A 19339-nucleotide genomic window follows, 5' to 3' on the forward strand; every position below is an offset into this window, starting at 1 on the left:
GCACATGGTCCTCATTGTAAGTAATCCATGCAGAAGGCTTCTCATTTACCCAGGATGTGCTGCTTGTTGGTTCTGACATGGAGGCAGGGCATAGCAGCTTTCTCCCTTATTTAACATGACAGCCTTTTCACTCGGCTAATGGGCCTTGTTCTGTATCCTAACCACAGGCTCTTTAAAAGCAGCGAGGCATGAGCCAGTCATATTAACCTCTGTTGAAAAGAGGAAGTCTTTTCTTTCGCATGGCACACCTAAGCCTTTTGGGATGGTCTTTTTAGGGGCCCAGGTAGCCAGCTCTGGGATTAGGTTGTGAGGGATGCTAATGAGATTTATTCTAGGCTGCATTGCTTTGCTGCAAAGAACACCTCCAATGAGACTTTTGTTTTTGTTGGGGGGGGGATAAGTGTGTTTGTGTCTTGTAGCAAAAGAAGTGGCACCATAAAGACTGACAAATATATTATGACATCAGCTTTTGTGGACTACAGGAAAGCTTATGCCATAATAAATCTGTTAGTCTTTAAGGCTCTGGAAGACTCTCTGTAGGACTCTAAACTTTGAGTTGTTCATCTTTAAGTGAGATGGGCAGGCATTGCTCTTTTGTCATATGATTTTGGATTAGCACTTTAGGTCTTCTTTGTATGCTGTTTTTACATGGAGTAGACCTACTCAAGTTTATGAGCTTAGCCATGGCCATTAATAAATGGGTAGAAAAAATACTAAATATAACCCAGTATTTCTTATTGCCCTTCTTCAGAGGATCACAGGTCAGTTTACAATATAAAAACAGAAAATACACAGCATAATAAACAAAACAACGGTCCCCAACACTTGTTTTTATCCTGGACAATAGTATGATATATTATGATTGTATGATATTATGATGTCACAGTTATGTGATATTATGATTTTATATTATGATTGTATGGTATTGTATCATGATTGTATGATATTATGATTATGTAAGATTGATTGCAGCCTCCGGGAGCTCATAATCAGGACTTGTAAACAGGGGCATTTGTGAGGGTGGTTTGAGGGGAAGGTCCCAAGTGCTGCCTCAGGGGGTACCCAGGACCAAGAGATGTGGGTGGTGAGGGAGCTGCTGCAGTGACCAGCAACACCTGTGCCATGTTTGTCTTCTTGCCCGAGAAGGTGCAAAACTACCCTCGGTTGCCTTGCTGAACGAGAAGGCACAGCAACTTAAGCTCAGCCACACTCTGAGCTACTGGCCAAGAGGAGGAATTCCTTGATAGAGCAGAGTGGACTGTCCTGGAGCAGTGATGCACCTAGGGAGGTGGAAGATCTCCCCATGCAGGAGACGAACCTCTGGAGGAACATGACACGCGGATGCAAGACTGCCAGGATCCATATATTGCTGGAGCTGCAAGGTTGATTCCATGCCCTCACCTTGGACTGCCTACGGGCCTCCACAGGGTTTAATCTGGAACTGCAGACATGCATTCTGGACCTTAAGAAGGCTGATTTCAAATACCTTAAGGAACTACTGGGTGAGATCACATGGTCAGAAATACTTCAAAGATTAATGGGAGTTTCTTAAAGGTGAAAGATGGAAGACACAGATGCAGACAATTCCAACAAGAAAGAAATTGAGAGGCATCTAAAGAAACCAGGGTAGCTGCATAAGGAGCTTACAGATGAGCTTAGATTTAACAAGGCCATGAATAAGAAATGAAAGAAAGGGGAAATCACGAAAGAAGAGTATACATGAGTAACTAACAGTCTCAGAGAGAAGGTCAGGCAGGCCAATGCTCAGAATGAGTTCAGGCTTACAAGATACATTAATAATGATAATAAAAGGTTTCTTTGGCTGTGTTAGAAACAGGAGGAAGAATGAATAATAATAATAATAAATTTTATTTATACCCCGCCCTCCCCGGCCAGAGCCAGGCTCAGGGCGGCTAACACCAGTAAAATTACAGTAAAAAGATAATAGGAAAAACAAACAAACGAAAACAACCACTTTAAAATACAGGTTAAAATACAATTTAAAATGCAGCCTCATTTTAAAAGTAGCCCATAGATCAAAACCGTAAGGGGAGGGAAACATAAGGGTCAGACTGAGTCCAAACCAAAGCCAGGCGGAACAGCTCTGTCTTGCAGGCCCTGCGGAAAGATGTCAAGTCCTGCAGGGCCCTAGTCTCTTTTGACAGAGCGTTCCACCAAGTCGGGGCCAGTACTGAAAAGGCCCTGGCCCTAGTTGAGACCAATCTATCCACCTTGCGACCTGGGACCTCCAAAATGTTGTCCTTTGTGGACCTTAAGGTCCTCCATGGGGCATACCAGGAGAGGCGGTCCCGTAGGTACGTGGGCCCTATGCTGCATAGGGCTTTAAAGGTCAAAACCAGCACCTTAAACCTGGCCCTGTACTCCACCAGGAGCCAGTGCAGCTGGTAAAGCACTGGATGAATGTGATCCCATGGCAAGGACCCTGTAAGGAGCCTCGCCACGGCATTCTGCACCCATTGGAGTTTTTGGGTCAGCTTCAAGGGCAGCCCCACATAGAGCGAGTTACAATAATCAAGCCTGGAGGTGACCGTTGCATGGATCACTGTGGCCAGATCAGGGTGAGAAAGGTAAGGGACCAACTGCTTAATATAGCGGAGATGGAAAAATGCCACCTTTGGTGTGGCTGCAACCTGCGCCTCCATGGAAAGCAAAGTTCTCTGATTGGAAAAGACGGAGAAATGCTATTAGGTGATAGAGAGAAGGCAGAAATGATCAATGCCTACTTTGCCTCTGTCTTCATCCAAAAGGAAAGTGGTGCCCAAGCTGGTGATAATGGAATAAACAAAGCAAGGAGGGAGCTGCAGCCCCAGAAAGGAAAAGAGGGGGTAAGGGAACATCTAGCTACTTTAGATGAATTCAGATCTTCAGGGTCTGATGAGCTGCATCCAAGGGTACTAAAGGAGCTTGCATAAGTAATCTCAGAGTCTACAAACTCTGAGAATTCCTGGAAACAGGTGAGCTCCCTACAGTCTGGAGGTGGGCAAAAGTTGTATCCAACGTCTCAAAAAAGAGGAAAAAGAAGACCCAGGTAACTACTAACTGGTCAGCTTGAAACTGATACCAAGAAAGATCCCCGAACAAACAATTTAATGGTTGGTCTGTGAGCACTTAGAAAAGGATGTTGTGATTACTAAGACCTGGCATGGTTTCTCAAAAACAAGTAATGCCAAATGAGTCTCATTACTTTTTTTGATGGCGTTGCAAGCAGTGGCGGACTTTAAGCTCTTCAGCCAGGCCTCTACCATTGCACACACACACACATTTGCACAAACAACCTTCCAAGTTGTCCTAGCCAGTTGCCTGAATCTAAGAAAATGAGGGAGGGGGGCACATCTAGGGAGACAGGTGCTGTTGTTCTTTGCAACTTCACAGGTGGTGAACATGGCTGTTGTCAAACAGGTATCTGTTCAGAGCTGCTCTGAGTTGCCCTGCAACTTTCTGCAACAACTTCATCGTGAGTTCTGGCACCTTTTTATCTTGGGGTGGGGGGGATACTGATGACAACTCCCAACATTTCTGAGTTCTGTCCATGCTTGCCAGGGCTGATGGGAGTTGGAGTCCAACAATACCTAGAGCGAACAAAGTTTCCCACCCCTACTCTAAGAAGCAACTCCCTTTAGGAGGGAATCCTTTCATACGGTGGGGAATTCTGCTTCTTTGAACAGGGGTGAGGAGGCTGTGGCACTCCAGATGTTGCAAATCCCAGCATCCCTGACCATTGGCTGTGTTGCCTTCTGCTCTGATGGAAGCTGCAGTGCAGCAAGATCCACCTGCTTTATTCCTGTCAAGCTGCTAACAATACTCCCTCTTTGCTTCTTAGCTGACCTCAATTCTGGCTCAAAACGGGGAGAGTGATTGTGTAGATTCACTCTGCAAAGGGGGCAGAATCAATGAGGAAAGTAGGAAATCAGGAAGGATTTCGGGAAATGGGACACGAGGTAGTGATTCCAGTTTCAACTCATAAAAAGGCCTCAGATTATATGCAGAAGACACTGGATGACTCTACGATAACATAGGCTTGGAGGATAACACACTCTCCTTTCTTTTCAATCTTCATTTGCTTCACTATTTCATAAGTTTGAACCTAAAACACAAACATGAGTTTGAGGTGACTCACAGGAGAGGAAATGCAGGGTAGGATGGCTGAGGGTGAAGTTTACAGTCTGTACAGTGTAGAAAAACCAAACCAAACAGTGAACTCTTGATAGCAAGAAATAAAACGTGAATTGACTATCCCAGCACCTGTAGAATTGTAGCTCTTTGCCTGACATTGCTGCTCTTCCCCTTCCCTCCTCTTCTTTTTAGGATGACACTGAGCCATATTTTATTGGAATATTTTGCTTTGAAGCTGGCATTAAGATCATCGCGCTGGGTTTTGCTTTCCACAAAGGCTCTTATCTCCGAAACGGCTGGAACGTGATGGATTTTGTTGTCGTCCTTACAGGGTAAGTGATCTCCCCCTCTCCCCGCTCTCTCTCGCCCGTCTCCACAATTCGTAGAAATTATGCTGAGAGTGAGTTGCTTTGATGCTTATTATTATCATCAGCAAGGTGAAGAAGAGAGTATGATGCTATTAAGATTCTATAGTAAAGCTATATTTGAAGAATTACAGAGGAGCTGTTGTGGAGGTGAATTTGGGCAAGCCTTTGTCTAGCCCAAGTTTATGAACACACTTAAAAAATAATAGATGGTTGGCAGATCTTAACTCTGAAGGCAATCCTTTTCATTTCTTTCTTCTTCTTTTTAATGCCAAATCGTCTTCTGAAAAGTACAGAACAGTTTTAAAAGCAGGAAATGTTTTAGAGGTGGATTAGATTGGACAATATGTGAACAAAAGGAGGTTCACTTTGCCTTAGAGACCAAGAAGAATGCAAAGGGGTAGGAGTCACGAAGTAGCAGAATACTGAATAAAAAGATCAATATGCTGGATATTTTGGAAAGATGATGATTTGCTCTTCAGTTATGAAACATCTATTTGTGCCCTATTTTGAGCTTCTGGATATGGTATAATAAGGAGTGGGTGTCCATTTTCCTCCTTGTACCTTTACAGTTATTGACTGGTATAAACTGAGAAGTACCTCAGGCGTGTTGATGAGCTGAAATACCCAACTGGCATCTTTGGATCATTTGGGGGATTGGGTAAAGGAGGGTGAGGGCTTGGCAAGGGGAATGGGGTTGTCCTAAGTAGGGTTGGCAAGCAACATAAGCAGGGTCTGCATCTCCAAATATTTATATAGATGGCAGACTGGCTTAGAGCTATTCTTCCTTTACTCATGGACAGGCCTGTGTGTTTGTCTGCTGTAACATGTGCCATTGTACTGAAACTAAATAAAGTGTACACCTGGCTCTTCATAATAATTGTTTTATTCACATGTGAAGTGATTCAAAGTGGCTAATCAGTTAAACTCGTATGTTCAGACAGTTTAGTCTTAAGCATGCTTGCTCCAAAATAAGATTAGCATTCATGTTCAGTTAAGGAAGCTATTGTATCTAGCTAAGTTCTACTCAGACCAGTACAATCATACCTCGGGTTACAGATGCTTCAGGTTGCGTTTTTTTTGGGTTACAGACCGCTGAAACCCGGAAGTACTGGAACAGGTTACTTATGGGTTTCTGCGCTTTGCGCATGCGCAAAAGTGCTAAATTGTGCTTTGCGCATGCACAGAAGTGCCGAATCGCAACCCCCGCATGTGCAGATGTTGCGGACGTGCATCCCACATGGATCACGTTCGCAACCCGAGCGTCCACTGTACACAAATGAGTCATGTCCATCCATTTCAGTGTGTCTGCTCTGAGATGGGATGAATAATGGTTACAAACCTTAATTCTTAATGTAGTTAAAATAAGCACACTAAACCAGAAATACCTAATAATGGCCTAGTTGGATCAGGGGAGTGCTGTGAACATAGCGTATCTTGCTGTCAGTAGGTTTTTGACTAAGTCCCCCATGATATTCTTACGGAGATATGTGGGCTGGACAAGGTAACTGTTATGCGGATTTGTAGCTGGTTGACTGACCGAACCCAAAGAGTGCTCACCCACAGTTCCTAATCATCCTGCAAAAAAGTCACGGTTGGGGTGCCACAGGGTTCTGTCCTGGACCTGTTGTTGTTCAACAACTTTATAAGTGACTTGGATGAATATATGGAGGGGATGCTCATCAGATTTGCAGATGACTGGAAGGGGATGCCAGTGATGCAGAAGACAGAATCAGGATTAAAATGATCTTAACAGGTTGGAGAACTAGGAGAAAACTGACAAAATGAATTTCAATAGGGACAAATGTCAGGTTCTACACTTAGGTAGGAAGAACCAGCTGCCCAAATCTAAGATGGGGGGCACCTGGCTTGCCAGTAGTACATGTGAGAAGGATCTAGGAAACTTAATAGATCACAAGCTTAACATGAGTCAGCAGTGTGGTGCAGCAGGAAAAAAAGCTAATGCTATTCTAGGCTGCATCAATAGACATATATTGTCATGATCAAGGTAAGTAATATTACCACTCTATTCCCCCTTAGTCAGACCACACCTGGAGTACTGTATCCAGCTCTGGGCACCACAAGTTATGAAAGATATCGATAAGCTAGAACGTGTGCAGAGGACAACCAAGTTGATCAGGGGTCTGGAAATCAAGCCTTATGAGGAATGGTTGAGGGAGTTGGGTATGTTTAGCCTGGTAAAAAGGAGACTAAGAGGAGACAGGATTGCATTCTTCAAATATCTAAAGGGCTGTCACATGGAAGAGGGAACAAGCTTGATTTCTCTTGTTCTGGAGGCTAGGACCTTAGTTTACAAGAAAGGAGATTCTGACTAAATACAAGGAATAACTTTCAGACAACTATCAGCGGAACAGCCTCTCTTGGAAGTTAGTGAACTCTCCTTCCTTGGAGGTTTTTAAGCAGAGGTTGGATGGCCATCTCTCATGGATGATTTAGTTGAGATTCCTGCATTGCACAGGGTTGGGCTGGATGCTCCTTGGGGTCCCTTCCAACTCTACAGTTCTGTGGTTCTAAAAATGTCAATAATAACCTCATCATGTTTATATGAAAACATCTAAGAGTGGAAAACATATTAACCCAAACAGGTCTTTCTCAATGGTAATATATTTCCATTTACAGCTGAGTGGAGGAAACTGGTGACCCTTCAAATGTTGCTGAACTTCAGTTTCTGTTGTTGCCAACAATTATGCAGGTGGTAGTCCTACAAAATCTGGAGAGCTGCATCCCTTTATTTAAGACATTTCTATGCTGCTTAATTGGGATGTGGGTGGCGCTGTGGGTTAAACCACAGAGCCTAGGACTTGCCGATCAGAAGGTCGGAGGTTCGAATCCCCGCTCCCGTTGCTCGGTCCCTGCTCCTGCCAACCTAGCAGTTTGAAAAGCACATCAAAGTGCAAGTAGATAAATAGGTACTGCTTCAGTGGGAAGGTAACTGGTGTTTCCGTGCGCTGCTCTGGTTTGCCAGAAGCGGCTTAGTCATGCTGGCCACATGACCCGGAAGCTGTACGACAGCTGCATTGGCCCATAAAGCAAGATGAGCGCTGCAACCCCAGAGTCGTCTGCGACTGGACCTAATGGTCAGGGGTCCCTTTACCTTTACCTTTATGCTGCTTAATTATTCACATTTCTAAGCAGCGTACATGAATACAATCCACAGAAATGGGTACAATTAAATAATCAAAAATTATAGGAAAACCAAACACTTCCTTAAAATGCCTGCTGGAACAAGAAAGTCTTTGCCATGTGCCTGAAGTTCACCGAGGTGTGTGTGTGCCTGTTTAATCTCAGTTGGGAAGGAGTTTCAAATGCACCTTTTCTAGTAGTTACAAGCCAGCCATCTGAGCCATGGTAGACCACCAACAGAGATTCCTCCAAAAATCATAGTGATCAGGCATGGAAATAAGGGATCAGGTGGTCCCAAAGATTTCCTAGACTCACAGTGCAAGGTGCATTGTAAATTACTACAAGAATCTTTACTACAATAATTTTTTTCCTAAACCGTATGTAGTTCTTGGTGCTCTTATTTGAGGATATTCCCTTTTGCAAGACTCATTGAGTTTGAGTGGACTTACTTCCAAGGAAGTTCAGTTGGGGTTGCCATTTTAAGGTTTATTTTCTTTGGATTACAGCCCAGACTTAACTCAGAGTAGAGCTTTCTCAGAGTTAACTGAAGCTAGTAAATTTCAACTGAGTGTTCAGTGGCTCAAACTCAAGACTGCTTAATGCCAATAAGTTTCTCTTCAGTGCTCCAAGTGAGTATATTATGTTCATAATCAAGGTGGATCCCCTCCCTGTTCTTTTAAATATATACCTATAGGTAAAATGGGATTCTGATCTGTGTCTATGACAACGAGAACAGCTTGGTTATGTTTGAGTTGTTCCAGATTGATTTTCTGTTCTGAACTATGCTTTCATGTATGTGGCATAAAACTTAAAATACTGTATTTTTCCATGTATAAGACTAGGTTCCCCCCCTAAAAAATAATGTCAAAAATTAGGGGGCGTCTTATACATGGGGCCATCTCCCCCCATTTTCTTAAATCTGAGTCCCCCAAAATAGGGGGCGTCTTATACATGGGGGCGTTTTATAGACGGAAAAATACGGCGGTTGCTCTACCTTGTGGAAAAATCATGAGTAATGGGATCTATTGGGAAACCCTCCTAAATATTATAGTAGGTTGTGTGTCTTCATAGCTTAGGGTTTTATTCAAAGTTTGACCTGCAGCAGTAGACTCATTAAAATTGATGGGCATGACTGACTTGGAAAGGACACTTGCTCTAGGCTTAGAGCATTTGCTTTGCATGCAGAAGATCTCAGGTTCAATCTCTGCTATCTCCAAGTGGGGCCATTGAAGCACCATCAGGAAGTTCTTCCTATTTAGTCTAAATCTCTTCCCTCTTGCGATTTGAACCCATTAGTTAGGATCCTACCTTGGCGGAGGGACCATAGCTCAGAGCTAAAGCAGCTGCTTTGTGTGCAGAAGGCCCCAGCTTCAATCCCAGGTATCCCGAAGTAGGGCTGGGAATGTCTCAGCCTGAAACTCCAGAGTTGTTGCTAGTCAGTGTTGACAGTACAGTGGAAGCTTGGGTTGAGAACGTGATCCGTGCGGGAAGCATGTTCGCAACCTGCAGCATTCGCAACCTGCAGTGCCATGTGTGTGCATGCGTGGGTTGCAATTTGGCACTTCTGCAAATGTGCAAAGCGCGATTTAGTGCTTCTGCACATGCGCAGCCGCCAAAACCTGGAAGTAATCTGTTCTGGTACTTCCGGGTTTCGGCGCGTCAGTAACCCGAAAAAACGCAACCTGAAGCGTCTGTAACCCTGGTCACTGGTCTGATTTGAGTTAATATTAGTAGGTCTGCTCTGAGTAAAATTTAGTTGGATACAACACTTTTATTGCATAGGGGACTCTTAAGAGAAAGGAGCCTGGTGACGTGTGGGGCAAGGGTATTTTCTGTTCCATTGCTTGAAAGAAGTTAATTATTTTCTGGGGTGCTGCTGATGGATGCTGTCTTAGTCATAGGATCATAAACAAAGATGTGATGTTACATATGCACACACGATGTAAGCGATTCGTTTTAGAAAAAAATGCCAGCCTTTTTTTTGGTATCATTATTGCAAGTAGTTTTAAGTGCTGTTTGATCTTTGAATATAATTGCACAATAGCAAGTTTGATTAGACAGCTGTAATAAGAAGCCTTGTTGCTCTCATCAAACACATGCATTCTTTTGAAGTGCAAGAGTGTTAATGTCAAGGCTTCTGGCTTCTCCTGCTGATCCTAGCTGGGATGTATTGAAAGTGTCTTGTACATGGGGCTTCCTACCAGGCGGGCAGCAGGGAGAGGACTTTGTATAGATAGTTGGTGACATTTCTTCGCAGAGAGGCTCTCTGCGGGAAAGAGGTTGCTACATTAACTGTAATGCCTGCCATTTCAACTTGCAAGACCAAGAGCAAAAACCAAACAAACACCCCTCCACAGCTTTATTTCAACACCACCACATATTGCTGAAACATCTAGAAATTTATAACTGGTTCACTGAATGATCATTACCTAAATACAGTGGATACTCAGGTGAACGTGGGATGCATGTTTGCAACCCACAGCATTTGCAACCCAAGTGGGTTGCGATTCGGTGCTTCTGCGCATGCACAAAGCGCAATTTAGCACTTCTGCGCATGTGTAACCACCAAAACCCAGAAGAAACCCGTTCCGGCACTTCCGGGTTTCGGCGGTCCGCAACCTGAAAAAACGCACCCCGAAGCGTCTGTAACCCGAGGTATGACTGTAGTGGGCAAGGGTCATTATATTCAAATATCTAAAGGGCTGCCACATGGAAGATGGAGGAAGCTTGTTTTCTGCTGCTCTAGTCTAGAGGGTAAGACCCAAGCCAATAGTTTCAAATGACAGCAAAGGAGATTCTGACTAAACATTAGGAAGAACCTTCTGACAGTAAGAGCTGTTTGACAGTGGAATGGACTCCTGTCAGGAAACTGACTGTCAGGACGCTGACGAGTGTGCACCAGGGAAAGGGAGGCTGGAGTCTGACTTGGGAGATGGGGCCTGTACCAGGCAGGAGGCAAGAGGCAGAGGCAGGAGAAGCTCCATAGCTGGAGGGTGGAGCACAGGATGGGTTGGTAAAAGAGGAGGAATAGGCAGGCCAGGCAAGTGAAGGGCCAGGTGTTCCTCAACCCTTTCTTTCACCACTGTCTCTCGGAACCAGGAGAGGATTGAAGTGGGAAGAGCAGAGGCAGCGTCCATGCAGGCAAAGCCTCCAGCTATGTGTTTTAGCCCCGGGGGGGGGGAGGTAAATAAATGAGTGGAGGGAGAGTGCCCCCCAATTGTTGCAACTGCTCCATAGAGCACAGACTGGGGATTAGCTACCTATACACTAGACAGGTGTGCCATAGAAATGATTGTAAGGGTCAGCTTGGCAATAAACTTTCTGTCCTGTTCATTCCTTTGGCAGGGGAGTGCATTTCATAATTCCCTAGAAAGGCAGACCCTCCAAGTGTCCCTATTTTCCAGGGACATCTCTGATTTAGAGAAGCCATCCTGGTTTCTGATTTGACACCGGAATGTCCCACTTTTCCTTAGGATGTCCCTGTTTTCATTTGAGAAATGTTGGAGGCTATAGAGTTATCTGACCCCTGAACTGTCTGAAGGCAATCCTGTATAGGGAAGTTTAAAAAAAAATATTCAATGTTTTATTATGTTTGTATATACGTTGGAAGCTGCCCAGAGTGGCTGGGGCAACCCAGTAAGTTGTGTGGGGTATAAATAGTAAAATTATCCATATGGAATGGGACGTTCCTATTATCGAAGAAATGTTGGAGGGTATGGGAAGGTGGTGGAATCTCCTTCACTGGAGGTTTTCATACAGAGGTTCGGTGGCCATCCGTCAGGGTTTATTTAGCTGTGATTCTTGCATTACAGGGGGTTGAACTCTCCAAGTCTATGATTCTATGATCATCAAAGGTTGCTACTAGATGGTCAACATTTTCCAGGAGGGATTCAAGACCATAGCAGAAGTTTACATTTGCACTATTAAAGCGTTTTAAAGTGCTTGCCATGGTGCAAAAACTCAACTTAAAATGCAATTGATGGCAGGTATGGCCTGTAGCTCTACAGTTGTAGGATCCTTGTTTCTATCAGCCCCAGTAAGTTTGGCTAATGACTAGGAATGATCATTGCTGAGCAGATGCATAAACACCCAATGAAGAGATTAGGATGAATGCTCACTGTCATATAACATGCCTGTAAATAAATTGGAATGAATGCTCAGTGAAGAAGTCCAACGGTAACCTCTGCATAAGCTTTGTCCAAGCACATCTGGATGAAGGCTCAATAAATAGTGTTTGATGGAGCCCAAAATATCATGATAAGCCAGGTTTTCTGGTTTACCATGGCTTATTATGTGTAAGCAGCAAGCAATTACCGTATTTTTTGCTCTATAAAACTCACTTTTTCCCTCCTAAAAAGTAAGGGGAAATGTGTGTGCGTCTTATGGAGTGAATGCAGGCTGTGCAGCTATCCCAGAAGCCAGAACAGCAAGAGGGATTGCTGCTTTCACTGCGCAGTGGTCCCTCTTGCTGTTTTGGCTTCTGGGATTCAGAATAGATTTTTTCTTGTTTTCCTTCTCCAAAAACTAGGTGCGTCTTGTGGTCTGGTGCGTCTTATAGAGTGAAAAATACGGTACATTCTGCCTGATTACTCTTCCTTGGTCATGAGAAAGAGAAACTAACAGGAATCTACAATGAAACTTAGCTTCCCATTACAGCTAAGCCTAGAATGGCAGTTTCCTTCTCCCAAGCCAGTTGGAATCACAAACCAGACTTCAATAAACCATGGTGGTTTTTTTAGCTTAGGAATTCTGGCTTATTAAGGAGAAACAAGCCACTATCTCAGAGCCATATATAATGGAAACCCAAGCAGTAGCGAGGAAGTAAGTGCTGGTGCATGAGAAACCATGATAAGCTGGGAACTCAGGTGTGTAAATAAAGTGCATTGTCTTGGAACAGACGTAATTCTGACATGCTGAACCTGCAATTGCTTCTTTGCATGACTATAGAACACAGGAAGCTAACTTATTTTGAGTAAGGTAAAAGGTCCATATAATTTGGTGTTCTCTATAACAAGGGTGGAAAGCCTCAAGCCTCAAACACTCTGACCCTTGAGACGCTTTCTAGGTCACACCCCTTTCCTCAGGCTAAACCTCTCACTAAAAACTCCTTCCCTACAGTCCACCAGCCCTACTTTGCATTCTCCTTGAGTTTTATTGTCTGGATGAAATATGTCATTGAATTCTGGTAGTGCTTTTGGATGGAGGACAGAGAGGAGAGTGAGTGAGAAACTAGCTGAATGTAACAAAGTAAAATTTACCCTGTTGCTCCATCCCTTTTGCAGCTGGCCCATCCAACCACTAGCATGTGGCCCCCAAAAGGCTGCCCAAAAGGGAATGTGACACTTGGTGTGACCTCTGTAGCAGCTGCTCTCCATGGTTTCAGGCAAAAGTCTACCCCAAGTGTACCTGTACAATCCTGGCTATTGAAACTGGGGGCCTTTCATTAAAGAGAGAAACCATGAAAGGAATCAAGTCAAACCAAAAAAGCTTTCTTCTTTTTTGCAGAAAACTCTGAACAAAGAGGACTGGATTAGAAAGGGATGAGCATGGAAATATTTGGCTCTGGCTACTTTTGAATAGAGCCTTTGAGAAAATAGCTTTGTTTGCTGGTGTGATGGATTCCATTTTGATTTCTTTTCTAAGACAAGGTGTCATTAAGCCAATTTCTTTTCAGCATCTCCAGCTGTGTGAGAGAAAACAGCAAAATACCGTATTTTTTGCTCTATAAGACTCACTTTTCCCCTCCATAAAAGTAAGGGGGAATGTGTGTGCGTCTTATGGAGCGAATGCAGGCTGCACAGCTATCCCAGAAGCCAGAACAGCAAGAAGGATTGCTGCTTTCACTGGACAGCGATCCCTCTTGCTGTTCTGGCTTCTGAGATTCAGAATATTTTTTTCTTGTTTTCCTCCTCCAAAAACTAGGTGCGTCTTGTGGTCTGGTGCATCTTATAGAGCGAAAAATACGGTAATCTACAGTAGTGAGGTTACTGTGGATACAGTATTTAATGTATGGAACTTTGATGACTTGGTTATTCCCAACCCTGACTTCCAACTTTGAATTGCATTGAGTACAGATTTGTAGTGGTGCATATCAGGGACGCTGACTTGCCCCCCACATTGAGGGGCCCCGGTGTCGCATGACACGTCCAGCCCTCACCCAACATGCCAGCACTCTCCCGGTGGCAGTGGGGGATGGGGAACACGGAGCGTGATCTTCACCCTCCATGTATCCTGCCCCTGCCCAGGGCACTAGTGCTTGCCCAGTGGCAGCAGGGGATGGCACCCCCATCAATATTGGGCAGGAACTCAGCCCCTGTCCACAGATATTGAGGTGGTCGCAACCCCTTCCACCCCTTATAATTTGCACTCCTGGTGCATATACGTAGAAGCCGTGTTTTTAATGCATTGTTATTGTAGCAGATTAGAGACTAAGCTATGACTCAGGAAATCCTTGTTTTGACTTTGCCTCTACCATATGCTTGGGAGCTGGTCTTGCAAAAGGGTTTCAGCGACCTCCCGAAAAGCAATTAAAGTGGCCACATTGCATCATTAAAAAAGAGGATACAAATTTACAAAGGCTGATCTGTGTTCAGATGCAGTTTTATAAATTCCTATAATTTAAGTAGAAATGCAATAGATCCTTTCATCATAGTGGGGGATGACTGTAGCCAGTATCCCTGCTCAGTCTGCTGACCAGATGCTACTCTTGTTGGGCTGCTTCAAGGCCCCTTCCTGCTCTCCATTCTAATGGTTCTTTATTTTTAAACCAGACTTAGGCTGGACTGCCCTTCTAACAGAGAACATCTTCAACCAGAAGAGTGTAAAGCAGAGCACATGGCCATCTATTCTAACTGAAAGCATTTTATGCCCAGGGTTGGTTACAGACTGAGCGTTAAAAAATATATATATTTGACATATGCTTTGGTCTCAGTGTTGTCTTCAACATTTCATTTTAATGGATTTTATGTTTTAATGCAGGATTGGGGAACCTCTTATCTCTAGTCTAGGCCAAACTTGGCCTGCTGGGCTTCCCCATGCCGAGCCATGACCACCCACCCTACACATGGTGTCATACAGGTAAGGGTGGAGCTTGGCCAAATTTGTTCGAGTGGCCAGAGGCGTACGAAGTGGGGGGGCAGGCCACCCTGTGTACCACTCTGGGTGTGTATGTTACAAGATGCCCCCTGCCTCCCCCCAGCTGTAGAGTGGCCGAGGGTGCACACAGTCCATATGGGCGCCGCTCACGCTGTGTCCATACGGGCTGCCACTCTTATGCGCCGTCCATATGGGCTGCTGCTCTCTCACTCTGTCCATATGGGCTGCCGCGTGTACACACTCCGTATGGGCTGCCTCTCTCATAGCCATCATACGGGCTGCCTCTCGCATGGCGACCGTATGGACAGTGCATGCGAGCAGCAGCCTGTACGGACTGCGCATGTGCGGCATCCTGTACAGAGTGTGCATGCACAGGATGCCGCACATGCACACTCTATACAGGCTGTCCCGCTCTGGGTCCCAGAGAAGGTTCCTCCACTGCTGTGAGTGGCTTCTCAAGTACCTTGTTTGCTAAAAGCTTTTGAAGTGCTTTGCAAAGCAGGAACCCAACGGTAAGCAAGATCACCCCTCCTCTTGTATTGGCAGCTGTGAAGGTAGGGTGATTCTGCTTGCTCTGGGTGTCCCCCTTTCCTTTGTCTCAACAGCTGTTGAAATGAAGGTGGGGGGAGGGAAAACCTTGTTTTTAGCAGCCCTCAGCAGCAAGTCGCTTGATTGGACCTGGGACCTTCTGCATGCAAAACGAATTCTCTATCACTGAGCTAAGGCTCTTTTCCAAAATAGTGTAGGGAGCTGCTTTATACACAGTCTGCCTGCTTTATATTTGTTGTTTAGTCATTTAGTCATGTCCGACTCTTCGTGACCCCATGGACCAGAGAATGCCAGGCATTCCTGTCTTCCACTGTCTCCCGCAGTTTGGTCAAACTCATGCTGGTAGCTTCAAGAACACTGCCCAACCATCTCGTCCTCTGTCGTCCCCTTCTCCTTGTGCCCTCCATCTTTCCCAACATCAGGGTCTTTTCCAGGGAGTCTTCTCTTCCCATGGCCAGAGTACTGGAGCCTCAGCTTCAGGATCTATCCTTCCAGTGAGCACTCAGGGCTGATTTCCTTCAGAATGGAGAGGTTTGATCTTCTTGCAGTCCATGGGACTCTCAAGAGTCTCCTCCAGCCTGCTTTATACCTGCTTTATACCTGCTTTGGGATGTGGGTGGTGCTGTGCGTTAAACCACAGAGCCTAGGACTTCCTGATCAGAAGGTCGGCGGTTCAAATCCCCGTGACGGGGTGAGCTCCCGTTGCTTGGTCCCTGCTCCTGCCCACCTAGCAGTTCGAAAGCACATCAAAGTGCAAGTAGATAAATAGGTACCGCTCCGGTGGGAAGGTAAACGCCGTTTCCGTGCGCTGCTCTGGTTCGCCAGAAGCGGCTTAGTCATGCTGGCCACATGACCCGGAAGCTGTATGCCGGCTCCCTTGACCTATAGAGCGAGATGAGCGCCGTAACCCCAGAGTCTGCCACGACTGGACCTAATGGTCAAGGGTCCCTTTACCTTTATACCTGCTTTATTCAGCCTGCTTTCTACCACAGTCTATACATTGGTCTACCTAGCTCTATCTTGCCTACACTGTCTGGCAGCATCTCTCCGGGATTTCATACAGGAAATTTCTCCTGCTAGACATGGAGACACCAGGGACTGAACCTGTGATACTGGGGCTTTGTCTGCTGCCAACTTAAATAATGGTTGGTGTGACTATCAATGCCACTCATTTCCCTTTATCTTGCAACTAAGTATATTTGTATAAAACACCAGTTACTGCATCACTGATCCTGGGGTGTTGAGAATCTGCTTTGTCACAATGGAAAATTCTTTATGCTCTAAGCAGTCAGTCCCCTGCCTAGTCCAGGTTGTTGAAAACCAAAGAGTAAATCCTGTGGAAGGAATACTCATTTGGTGAGAATGCATCTGTACTGGAGAAAATTGTGTGTTAAAACATGGATACTAGTCAAAACTGCACACAAAAGTGTGCTCATTAGGAGACGTTTGTAATAAATAAAATAAACCCTCCCATGGTTCTCCACAAAATTAGTTTGGAATACGCCAAGCTATTTCCCCTTTTATTGTTTGTGGGGGTGGGGGGTGGGGAGCCATAGGAGGAAATAAGCTGGTTTTATTTGGGCTCCTCTCTCTCCTCATCAATGCATAGCACTTGATTCCAAAACTGCTCCCCTCCCAAATGCCCCCTATCTCTCTTCATCTTCCCTGAACCCCCAGTTTGAATCTTAAAACATTTGCTTTGGCCATTGCAACATAATGACCACGGGTTTTATTTTAATTTTTTTGGTCTGTCAATCTCAGACATTGGAACTTGTTAATTAGAAAAATAAATCAAGAGTTCCAGCGTCTTCTGCCAGGATCAATATAGCATCAAGCTGAACAGAAGCCTAATACATTGCAGCTGAAAGCAGCTTGTTCCAGAAAGCATTCGCTTGGTGTCTTAGAGCAAAAGGCTTTTGGTGCTGCTATCTTCTCCACTTCCCGGGAAACCTGGTGATTTGCTGTTAATAACAGAATGAGGGACATAGGCTTGTCTCCTCTTGACAGAGTATCTTTCCATCAAATGTGCCTTTTAAAATTCCTTTGGGGCAGCTGTGCACCAAGGCAATGGCTCACCCTGGGGGAAGCCAACTTCCAGGTGGAGGAGAATAGGAGGGGGCTATTAATTTAGTGCCTGTTCAATTTACATGTAAACTGCTTAGAGGTTTTTGACTTGTCATTGTTCTTTCTCTCTCTCTTTTTTACAGTCAAGTGGCACATAAATTTTACGAGATAAGTAAATGATAAACACATATATTTCTACATCTTGGGATTTGGGTGGACCAACTCATAGGAACATAGGGTCCTGAGTCAGAACTCTGGCCCACCTAGCTCAGTATGGTCTGCACTGTCTGACAGTGGTTCTCTAGGGTTTCATACAGGGGTTGTCTCCCAACCCCACCTGGATTGGGATGCTTGGGATTGACCCCAGGGCCTTCTGCATGTAAAGCAGGTTCTCCACCCTTAAGTCGTGTTTTGCCTTTTTGTACCCTGAAAATTCAAGTATGCAACAGGGTGTCAGAAAGGTGGTGGTGGGGCTTGTTGAACTTGTGGGCCAAGGGAGAAATAAAATTGGAGTCTGAATTTTTTCCCCTAACCCTGCTGTTGGACATCAGCAAGCTTTATGCTGGGCAAAATACAATAGTTGAATTGCTATTGGCCATGGTAGGGGGAGGTTGTTGGGTTCAGCTGTAATGCCAGTGTGAACAGGAAGCCAGGATGATGCACTCAGCTCTTCTGTTTCCATACTTACAATTCATCCAATCTTGGTTCCATCCAAGATTATTATTTGTGTTTGTCTGCAAATAGGGTAGTTGGGCATTGCCAAAACAAAAAGTACAAAAATAGAACACAGGGATTAGCATAAAATGTGCATGTGCATGGATTCAAGCTTATAAAATATCTGTCATGTAAATAAAAGCACAAAGGGAGGGTATTGAATGTTAGTCGTACTCAGAGCAGACTCATTGAAATTGATGGAGAAGGCTAACTTAGATCCATTAATTCAAATGGTTCTTTTTTTAGTAGAACTTAGTTGGATGCAGCCCAGCATGTCTCAGGATAGTGAGGGAGACTGTTGATCTTTGTAGTGGATCCCAGTGCTAACCACCAATTAATACGTAGTGGATTTACCCTGCTAACTGCCCCAATCAAATATAGCGGACCCACCTAATGGTATAACAATTAAATGAATGTCTACAATTTACTACAAGCTAGCTGACTGTGTGTGTGGGGGGGGGTCTTGTGTGAGTGAAACTGTGATTCAGGGAGTCTTGAGCAGGAGTTAATCAAACAAGGGAAGTTTTATTTACAAGAAAGAAAGAAATTGGTGAAACAAAGTTGGGTCAGGAGATTAACATTACTAAAGTAATTACTTAAACTAAATATAAGGATGTCACAGGCTTAAACACAGTATTGCAAGCACAGCTGCTCACAAATTCCCTTTACTCAAAATCACTTGTTTCACTTCAGTTTCTGTTACTCCTTTCTAGTCCCTTATGCTTTGTTCAGGCAGATACTTCAGGTCAATGCTTTTAACAGAGTTTATTATTTTGGTTCACAAGCAAAGGGTCACTTTTTGTCAGTTACCCACTCTCTTAGCAATCCTACTCCTGAGGTATTCCATTTAGTATAACAGACCCAGGGGATCCCCTCACCCCTTGTTACTGGCCTGGGAGTCTTCTTTACCTAGAAGATCTCTCCCCTCCTGGCTAGAATGAGACTCAAAGAGTCTGTATTCACACAGCTATACCTCTCCTGGCTCAGACTGAGCCCTCCAAGTAACTCCTGTTTGTATACCTTCCCAGACCCTCAACATGGTCTTAATACCCAAGCTATGAGACTCCTTCCTCTAGCTATCGATATTCTCCTCAGTGTGGATGTTCAACTCAAATCAGAACCAGTTTTCCCTCAGTCAAATCGTATCTCCCATTCAGTGCTATTTTTCTAGAAAAAGAGGAGCTGGAACTCACAATGAACACCTCCCTTGTTCTCTTAGAATGGCAATGGCGCCCACCTGAGAGGTGCCGGAACTGAGTTCTGGTAAGTTCCAG

General features: G+C 44.6%; 1 protein-coding gene across 10 annotated transcripts in view; it reads left to right on the plus strand.

Annotated features, from left to right (window-relative positions):
* Window positions 1-19339, plus strand: part of CACNA1B (calcium voltage-gated channel subunit alpha1 B) — a 328172-nt gene that overhangs the window by 11992 nt on the left and 296841 nt on the right. For all 10 annotated transcript variants that reach the window (XM_083597112.1, XM_083597115.1, XM_083597114.1 and 7 more), the window contains exon 3: window positions 4327-4466. In XM_083597112.1, the coding sequence (XP_083453238.1) occupies window positions 4327-4466 (140 nt within the window). The remainder of the gene's footprint in view (window positions 1-4326; window positions 4467-19339) is intronic.

Source organism: Podarcis filfolensis, assembly GCF_964270895.1.
Source record: "Podarcis filfolensis genome assembly, chromosome: Z".
Classification (NCBI taxonomy): Eukaryota; Metazoa; Chordata; class Lepidosauria; order Squamata; family Lacertidae; genus Podarcis; species Podarcis filfolensis.